Consider the following 10,022-nt stretch of genomic DNA (forward strand, 5'->3'; position numbering starts at 1 on the left):
ATTTTTTATGGGAAACTTTGTACGTGAGCAATGATTAACGTAAGTATCTAAGGAATGAATTACCCACAATAATAAAGTCGTTATCTAGGTCACGGATACTCACTTTAGAATTATGCTAAGTAAACTTTCCGTACCTTTTTTTTCATCTCGCGTTCATTCTGTGTACATGGCATAGGGCAGATGCCCACAGATTTTACATATTATAATTTTCAGTGCAGATTTGGCAGCGCCACTATATTAACTATTAACGCAGTTTTATGGGTTAGTGGGATTGGTTAATTAAGCGATGCCTTTAATCGGGAAAATTTAATTAATAGTACCTAATTGGCTGCGTGTCTACCTCTTAGTTATTTTACACACTACACGTTTCGTATCTTTACAAATCATTGCAATCCCATCCAATTTGTATGGCAACATTAAATTTAACTAAATGTGGTGTGGATATCTTCGGCAAATTTGGTAAGGGAAAGAATAATATAATACACTTCTCGTATAGCCTATCACTAATAAATGCATTTTTTTTAAAAGAAAATTTAACTACACAGTAGTCGTTTGTACCATTCTTACACTCCACACCGCCTAAGTTTTGCTCCAGGTCATGGGTCATGGGTCCAGTGTCTAGTGTCACTTTTTCTTATTAATTTTGGTGCGTAGAATCCAAAACGATTCGTACTTTTTCGATTAGACCTCTCAATCAAAAGTTATGGACTAAATACAAATTTCGAAAGAAAATTCAAAGGGCTGTAACTTTTGAACCAGTAGCCCAATCTTGGAACTATTTGAAATTTTGGATTCTACAGGCCACAATCTATAAGAAAAAACTTTTTTCCGGTCGATCTGAGACAATTTTCTTTTCGGAACTCAAAAAAAGGCAGTGGTTAACCTTCCTTTTTTACCAAAAATCGACTACACCAAAATTTCTCGGGAAAACACATTTTCTTATTAATTTTGGTGCGTAGAATCCAAAACAATTCGTACTTTTTCGATAAGACTTCTCAATCAAAAGTTATAGACCAATTTCGAAAGAAAATTCAAAGGGCTGTAACTTTTGAACTAGTAGCCCAATCTTGGAACTGTTTGAAATTATGGATTCTACAGGCCACATTCTATAAGAAAATTTTTTTCCGGGTCGATCTGAGACAATTTTTTTTCGGGGCTCAAAAAAAGGCAGTGTATAACCTTCCTTTTTTACCAAAAATCGACTACACCAAAATTTCTCGGGAAAACACTTTTTCTTATTAATTTTGGTGCGTAGAATCCAAAACAATTCGTACTTTTTCGATTAGACTTCTCAATCAAAAGTTATAGACTAGAAACCAATTTCGAAGGAAAATTCAAAGGGCCGTAACTTTTGAACCAGTAGCCCAATCTTGGAACTGTTTGAAATTGTGGATTCTACAGGCCACAGTCTATAAGAAAAATTTTTTTCCGGTCGATCTGAGCAATTTTTTTTTCGGAGCTCAAAAAAAGGCAGTGTATAACCTTCCTTTTTTACCAAAAATCGACTACACCAAAATTTCTCGGGAAAACACTTTTTCTTATTAATTTCGGTGCGTAGAATCCAAAACAATTCGTACTTTTTCGATTAGACTTCTCAATCCAAAGTTATAGACAAATTTCGAAAGAAAATTCAAAGGGCCGTAACTTTTGAACCAGTAGCCCAATCTTGGAACTGTTTGAAATTGTGGATTCTACAGGCCACAGTCTATAAGAAAAAATTTTTTTCCGGTCGATCTGAGACCATTTTTTTTTCGGAGCTCAAAAAAAGGCAGTGTTAACCTTCCTTTTTTACCAAAAATCGACTACACCAAAATTTCTCGGGAAAACACTTTTTCTTATTAATTTTGGTGCGTAGAATCCAAAACAATTCGTACTTTTTCGATTAGACTTCTCAATCAAAAGTTATAGACTAGAAACCAATTTCGAAAGAAAATTCAAAGGGCTGTAGCTTTTGAACAAGTAGCCCAATCTTGGAACTGTTTGAAATTATGGATTCTACAGGCCACAATCTATAAGAAAATTTGTTTTCCCGGTCGATCTGGGACAAAGGCAGTGTATAACCTTCCTTCCTAAAATCCAAAACGATTCGTACTTTTTCGATTAGACCTCTCAATCAAAAGTTATGGATTAATACAAATTTCGAAAAAAAATTCAAATGGCTGTAACTTTTGAACCAGTTGCCCAATCTTGGAACTGTGTGAAATTGTGGATTCTACAGGCCGCAATCTATAAGAAAATGTTTTTTTCCTGGTGGATCTCAGACAATTTTTTTTCCGGTTTATCTCCGCGTTGAAATGTAAATAACGTACAATCCATTGCAGAATTCCAGAGGTGGATTCCAGTTTAGAGCACAAAAGTACGGACAAAACCATATATGTTAGGGGATTTATTACATTCAAAAAATTCCCTGTTATTAGCAAAACGATTTAAAGTCATATAAAACATCTTCCAGAATACTACCGCGTGATGTTGAAGTGTCATCAGAATTCAGAAAAGTTACCTACTCATTGTTGAGATGGGCACAACATATTAAATTAGCAGGATAAATTAGCACAAAATGGGCCGAAAATTATAAGACACTTACGGATCCTTTTTATGCTTAAGCATGTGTAAGAAGAGTCTAAATTCAGCCCTTTCTAATTTTAAAAGTACGAAATATTTTAAGAAATGCTCCCCCACTTCAAAAATACGAATTTTATTGACAACATTTCGAGGTAAAGTAACAAGGAGCAATGTGACAACGAACACACAAGAAAAATCGTTTGAACCCAATACGTGTTTTTCAAAATTTGTGATCGGCTTTCGCGAGTCGTAATTTCATTCATTGTTGCACATGGCCAAAATACCAATTTCGATTAAGTGTCGAAAGCGCTCACTTTGTACCATGCAATATGAGACATATTATGTAAAAATTCAGACGATTTTGGCAAAAATTAAGGCCCATAAGACCAAATCGCGGTAAAATGCATGGAATTTAAAACAGTGCAAGTAACACTAACTTGCCACTATCTCCATTGGTGGTGATTACGCGTAGATTTCCTTAATGAAATCTAATCTACATATTGTTTTTAATTCTTTCGAATGATAGCAAAGTTCAATCACTCTACCTACTGCGTAATCGTGGTGTAGGTAATTACGAACGTAATAGTCTGCTTCCGTCCAGGTTCGTACGTGAATTTTTAAATAATTAATTATACCTACCTAATCAATTGTAATTTTTCCAAATTTAAACAGGAATTCTTTCAAGGTTGATTAATTTCAAAATGCAATTTATTCATTTTTGCACCTATCTAAAAGAACGTGACGCTTAAAACTACTAGTTGTCCTTCAACGCCATCAGTAGCTCGAATTTTTTGTCTCTAGACCTAAAACAACACTTAACTCACCTTTGTACTTTTAACGATAATTCAGGATTAATTTACGACCCATATAATTTGATCAATAAAAAATTAAACAAGAGACTATGACTCAGCATACCGCCATGGATCAAAGTTAACATCATGACGAAACCTCTCTACCTATGTTGTTAGTTCTGTTGAAGCATTCAGCATGAAACCACACATACATACGTTCAACTAGTCCTTAATTAACCATGTCGGAAAAGATACCGACCAATGTGAAGTGGTACGACAAGTTCTCATACAGCATCGTGACATTTACCGAGTACTTCTTTTACAAGTGAGCGATTTGTTAGTCTTGCATTGTTTTATTGTTCTTATACCAGTTTAGGATTCAAAGTAGCATCAAGACCATGGACTACAATTGGTATTTGTTGGCTGATTGTTATACTATCCGCTTTTGGATTTTTTCGATTTCATCAGGAGAAGAATCCAATGAAATTGTGGGTGCCAGCACAGTCAGACTTTTACCATGATACTAACTGGTTAATGAGCAAATTTCAAAATGGGTTTCGATTGGAAAGTGTGCTTTTTGAGGCACCTGATGTTTTAACCCCCGAGGTTTTAAAGGAGGTGAGATGTTCTTATAAAATAGATTCACGGTCATGCTTACCTAACATTAATCGAATCTAATTACCTTTGACCGCACCTGTAATGATATAGTTAATGGGTCCATTTAGAATAAAACAAGATAAAACACAACTTAAAAAAATGGAAGGTCGCTAATTTACGTTCATGTACACACGTTTTATCTCCTAGGTTATTATAAGTAAAATTACACGCCTTTACCATGTTTTTATGTATCTGACGATAGACGTGATTGAAAGCAGCAAGATACGAAGAATCGTATACGATTTTCAGCTCGTATTCGAAAACCAAACTTTTAGTTCGGCTCATATTCAATAGCACTGATCCTTGAACTAGTAGAAATCGATTGGCGAAGGTTTGGCATCGCTATCTCGTTTCGTTCTCGAGTTAGACGAGGAACATACAATTCCGCAGCAAATAAAGAACGATCTAATTTCAGATACTAGGGGTGGACCGAAAAATCAAATCAATTGTAACCTCTGATGGAGTTACATGGGAAGACATCTGCTTCAAGTAATATATCTGCGCGTTGAAATGTAAATAATGTGCAATCCTTTGCAGAATTCCAGAGGTGGATTCCAGTTTAGAGTTTCTATATACATCCAAATCCAAGAACGGAACCATGGAAATTTTTGATCCAAGCGTCTACCTAAGCACCTCGACCTACTGCAAACTGCTGGAAAGTTTCGACAACGTATGCTTTGAACGGAACCTTTTGCAACTTTGGAATTTTGATGAAAGAAAGTTAAATAAGCTGACAAAACAGGACATACTGGATAAAATTGATAAATATAAAATAGAGTGAGTTTGCAAATGGAATGTCTCAGTCCAACCACCATCCTCAGTCCCATTTTAGGTAATTTGAAAAATTACGAGGATTTACTAGGAGGGATTGTGCGGAATGAAACCGGGCATATTGTGTCCGCAACTAGTTTGCACACCTTGTATATGGCCTACGTTAACTTTTCGGCTGTCGACATGGACCAGGCGGGTAACATGGCAGGTACAGCTGACTGGGTAAATCTCCAACCAAGCCGTTTCTTTAATTCTAGCCTTTAGTACTTTAGGCCTCTTTGGGCACGCTAGAATGGGAGAACGGCTTTAACGCGCTGCTTGAAGACATTACGAAAAATGGAACCGATCTCGGAATTTACTATTCGGCTGCGAGAAGCTTTGGCGATCTGACGGCGCAATCCATGTTTCAAGACATGGACATCTTAGTCATTGGAGTGGGGATTATGATTTTTTACGTGCAATTTGTGATATCAAAGTTTAACTGCGTGGAAGCGAGGGTAAAATCATTCCGGTTTATGTTGCTATAATAATGTGTCTTTCAGTTTGTGTTAGGATATATGGGTTTGCTATCCGTTGGAATGGCCTTCATTGTAGGTTGTGGCTTCTGCTCACTTGTGGGTATCTCCTATGGTCCTGTACATACTTCGTTGCCATTCCTTTTGATGGGGTTGGGTATGATTTAGGTACTCCAAGTCTTGACACAGTTAACCTTTGTTTACGATAGGAGTGGATGATATGTTTGTGATAACAGCCTGCTGGGAGGAATTGGTATCCGAGTCGAAACTCTCATTAGAACAGCGAATCGGTTACATGTTAAAGCATGCGGGGGTGTCGATAACAGTCACAACACTTACAGACGTTATGGCATTTTTAATCGGTTCATCCACTGTTAGTAGCCAATGACCGTTACAGATAATTAACAGCTGTCCTTCGTAGATTTTACCAAGCTTACAATCGTACTGTCTCTTCGCGGCAGCTGGAGTCTTTATGACATTCGTGTTTGTGATAACATTCTTCATTGCCTGCTTTACCCTGGATCAAAAGCGAATATATGCCAACCGCAACGGGGCGTTATTCTGTTACACACACAAAAACCATGTAAAAAACGAGTGCAGTCAGCGCAAAATATCCAACAGTGTATTCAGATTCATTTACTCAAAAATCATATTTACTCTCCCTGGAAAGGTAAGGCAACACTATACCATGGTCGCCTTCTCAACCTCCCAATTTGTAGATCATTGTAATACTAACAACAGTAATATACCTAGGCTTCAGCATCGAAAGTACAATAAAACTAGAACAACGATTCGATCCCCAATGGTTCATACCTCAATCGACTCACTTACATACGTACCTGAAGAAACGGATCGAGCACTACCCCACGGCCGGACACGAAGCGGGGGTGTACTTCGGTTCGTTGAACTATAGCAGCGAAATCCACAACATCAGAAACATAGTGCGATCACTGGAAGACAGCCCTGATATTATCGAAAATCTTCAATCTTGGGTAGACCCATTTCGAGACTATGTAAAGACGAACTTCAAAAAAGGTACCCCATTTGAATTAATCTTTATTTAATGCAGATATTTTAGATATGTTCAAAGAAACTCTTAGCAACAGTGAGTTCAACTTATTTTTATCAAAATTCCTGTTCAGTCCTAATGGGGCAAGGTTTCAGGCAAATTTTAGATTTACTCACGATCTCGAGTGTGGTATACCCACAACCAGTATTACTGTAAGTGAATTATTCGTTTGTTACCGTTACATTTTTCTTTGTAGATGTCTAGCGTTAACTTTAGACTGCGTCATTTTGATGGATCAAAGCAGTATTTGCCAGCGATGCATAGGGCGACGGAAATTGCGAAGAATAATAATTTTACGTCTGGTGATCGGTTTGCAACGGTGTGGTCGAAGATCTTTGCGACTTGGGTCACTGATGAAGTAAGCAACTGCGTTACAGAGGTGTCAATAAATGCTAAAACTATTGCAGTTAATAGACGTGGAAGTACTGAGAAATTTACAACTGGCGTTGTTGTGCGTGATGATATGTACAGTTGTTCTGGTGGCCAATTTGCAAATTTGCTTCTGGATTTTTATTTGTGTACTGTTAACCATGGTTAACGTGTGCGGATTTATGCAACGTTGGGGGATTACATTGGATATGGTCTCGTGCATTGCGTTGGAGTTAGCAATTGGATTATGTGTGGATTATGCCAGTCACATTGGCCATACCTTCCTCACGATACAAGAAGGATCTCTAGAAGAGCGCTCACTACGGACAGTAGTGTCGATTGGTTCTGCCGTCTTATATGGGGCATTCTCAACGTTCATTGGTGTATCAATGTTATCATTTTCGCAAGCGTATACCTTTCAAGTATTCTTTAAGGTTGGTTCTTATACCTATTACCTATTAGTTATTAACATTTCTGTTATTGCAGATTTTTTCTTTGGTGGTCTTATTTGGTATGTTTCATGGTGTTGTATTACTGCCTGTGATATTAAGCTTCGTTGGTCCAAAGCCTTATTTTGCACATAAACTTATTTCTCAATCAAATGATGTGATATAAATAAAGTTATTTTTACTTCGTTTTGTGACGTATTTATTACCCACTTCAGACGTCCCGCTCGCTCGCAATCCGCGTTTAAAGTTTTGACTCCACCATTATTTAGTAAGATCTTATCGGGGGCAACCACTTTCCCTTTGTCAGTAACCACTTCTGACGTTCTGTTCACTCGCAATTCCAATTTGAAGTTTTGACTCCACCATCAGAAAGATCTCGTCGGCGGGTTACCATATTGCCTTTGTCGGCACTCGCTTCCGATGTCCCGTTCACCCGCAATTCGCATTTTGGTAGATTTCGATATAGGTGACGCAAGAAAGAGAGACCGCAATTAGAGCTCTAAAGAAACTCTTGGGCGCCCAAAGTCCACTACCCCTCGAAGACTCGCGCCTTGCAAAAGGTGGTTAATTTCGCCCCTAGGGAAAAAACACAATTCCGCCACGCAGGAGTTGTGCGCATTTACAAGATCTTTTCGACGACACAAATTTGAAAACAATGGGGTCATCCCGCCTTTATTTTTTATTTCTCATCCACAAAGTACTTTAAAAATAAAAAGACCCGTGTGTCCTCAATTTTTATTTGCGAGTAAAATAAACCCAAAATAAATTATTGAAAAGCTGTGGTTTTTAGTCCGAATTTGAAACGCTTCAGACTAAATACGTCACAAACCTACAACCAATCACGTAGAAGTGAGCTGGCAACCTTACGCGAGGGTCTGACGTTTGTCACGTTTTGAGAGGGATGTCTGCATCTAGCACGAAAGTGACAAGTGCCTATGACAGATGACGAAAGTTATAAATGCCATTCTCCTGCAATATTGCCAAGTCGTTATGTCATCTGAATGGTTCTAGGAGCTGATTGGTCGGGCTTATTACGTCACAGAGCCCGCCACAATCATATCGTTTTGAATAAACCTTTAAAACCGCACATGTTCATTATTTTTTTTGCTAATCAGCCTCTATTTTTAAATAAACTTTTACCTCGACTTTTACTGTCAAAAAAAATGTTTTATGGTTTCAGATACACGCTTATTAAATTAGAACTGCGGAATTCAACTATACTGTAAACCCCGATTGGACCAAAACACAAAGATAGAAAAAAATCCCCAGGTTTGTATAACACGCTCGGCGATGACGCCCAGATGTTGCCGATTCCACATCATATAGATTCGCATTTCCTGCCAGCCGCCAGCCGACCAGCCTGCTAAAGTGAAATTAAAAGCTATACCTTTTGACAAATAAATTTGCAAAAATGCGTTAAAAATCATAAAAATTGAGGAAAAATGTTCATATTTCCGCCGCTGTAACTCGAAACATAGAAGTACAAAAAGAAGTTTCTTACAAAAAAAAACTGCTGCGGAATTATTTTGAAAAAATCGATTTTTTTCACTTCATCCAAGATGGCGGAGCGAGCGGTCCTTCCTCCAAGGTCGAAAACCGTTTTTGTTTCCAGGCCCAGACCTTAACAACATATTAAAAAATTATCAAAGTGCTCGTGTGAGATCGAAGGGATTTCAGCGCATTTTTGTGTGGCAGATCAGTGTTTTATTGGCCAGTGTTTACTCCACCATCAATAAGATCTTGGAAAAAGCTACCGCATTCTCTTTGTCGGTACACAGTTCCTACATCTCGTTCACTCGCAATTCGCATTTTGGTGGATTTCGCTAAAAACCCGGCACAAAATAGTAATCCATTTTTGGGTACTGTTCGTAACTCCAGCTTCTATTGGCGACACCAGAAAGAGGGACCACGATTCGAGATCTGAAAATCTGTTGGGCACCCAAAGTCGACTACCTCTCGAAGCGCGCCGTGCAAAAGGTGGTTAATTTCGTCCCTAGGGAGAAACAACAAAATTCCGCCACGAAGGAGTTATGAGCGTTGACAAGATCTTTCCGACGACACCTATTTGAAAACAGTCGGAGAAAAACTGCGGAATCCCAGGTTAGTATAACACACTCGGGAATGGCGCCCAGATGTCGCCGACCTCACATCTTGTAGCGTCGCCCCTAACTACTCGGCCTCGATAGGTACAACAAATAACTTTGTAAAAATGCACTAACAAAACCGCTACGGAATTATTTTGAAAAAACCGTTTTTTTCACTTTTCATCCAAGATGGCGAAGCGAGCGGTTCTCCCCCCAGGTCGAAAACATGGTTTTTGTTTCCAGGGCCAGACGTTATAACAACATATTAAAAACTACGCCACCTTTTGTTGGGCAAAAATCTCTACCGATTATCAAGGAAAATTTTTCTTTCTGTCGAATTTGGGCATGTCACTTTGACGACAGAATTCTCTTAGCGTCTTAGCTCAAGGAATAAATGAAGTGTTGGCGGCCAGAGCGTACAATTGGATGTTGTCGACATATTTTTCATGTTCCATGGATATACAAAAACCCACATAGAATGTGCATCTTATATGCAATGTATATACCTCTGCTATGTTGGAACACCAACACGCACCATCAACACCAGCACACGCACCAAGCACCAGTACTTTTTTTTTTTTAAGGAAAAGGCCAACGTGTTCATTCCTCCGACACCCCGAGGGATAGCGGAGGCGGGCAGTGTTTCCTGACCCTCTTCAGCCAGAGACCGGGAATGTAAGGAAGGGTAAAGTTAAGGATGGGAACGGAAGGCAAGGAGTTAGGGTGCTGAGAGGGAAGACTACTGCTCCAGCATT

The 10,022-nt window shown here is 38.6% G+C and overlaps 1 protein-coding gene across 3 annotated transcripts; it reads left to right on the plus strand.

The window, feature by feature from the left end:
• Positions 1 to 2,380: 2,380 nt before the first annotated feature.
• LOC116168645 (protein patched homolog 3-like) lies at positions 2,381 to 7,370 on the plus strand. Of its 3 annotated transcripts, none has more exons than XM_031484579.1 (14): positions 2,381 to 3,678; positions 3,725 to 3,971; positions 4,426 to 4,499; positions 4,548 to 4,787; positions 4,832 to 5,003; positions 5,054 to 5,278; positions 5,324 to 5,453; positions 5,506 to 5,669; positions 5,718 to 5,966; positions 6,016 to 6,331; positions 6,375 to 6,517; positions 6,562 to 6,723; positions 6,773 to 7,168; positions 7,221 to 7,370. In XM_031484579.1, exons 1-14 carry the CDS (start codon positions 3,593 to 3,595, stop codon positions 7,347 to 7,349), a joined length of 2,733 nt encoding a protein of 910 aa, XP_031340439.1. In that variant the 5' UTR covers positions 2,381 to 3,592; the 3' UTR covers positions 7,350 to 7,370. The 3 variants fall into 3 exon arrangements, with proteins under 3 accessions (XP_031340439.1, XP_031340441.1, XP_031340440.1); XM_031484580.1 differs by having other exon boundaries at positions 2,383 to 3,678; positions 3,730 to 3,971; XM_031484581.1 differs by lacking the exon at positions 7,221 to 7,370 and having other exon boundaries at positions 2,382 to 3,678; positions 6,780 to 6,929.
• The last annotated feature ends 2,652 nt before the right edge of the window (positions 7,371 to 10,022 follow it).

Source organism: Photinus pyralis, unplaced genomic scaffold (assembly GCF_008802855.1).
Source record: "Photinus pyralis isolate 1611_PpyrPB1 unplaced genomic scaffold, Ppyr1.3 Ppyr1.4_LG4, whole genome shotgun sequence".
Lineage (NCBI taxonomy): Eukaryota > Metazoa > Arthropoda > Insecta > Coleoptera > Lampyridae > Photinus > Photinus pyralis.

Bases quoted from the DNA above. Each gene is read 5' to 3' on its own strand.
- LOC116168645 (XM_031484579.1), top strand. From the start codon at position 3,593: ATGTCGGAAAAGATACCGACCAATGTGAAGTGGTACGACAAGTTCTCA. The intron at 3,972-4,425 runs GTGAGATGTTCT...ATCTAATTTCAG, and splicing joins CCCCCGAGGTTTTAAAGGAG to ATACTAGGGGTGGACCGAAA. The intron at 5,004-5,053 runs GTAAATCTCCAA...TTAGTACTTTAG, and splicing joins TGGCAGGTACAGCTGACTGG to GCCTCTTTGGGCACGCTAGA.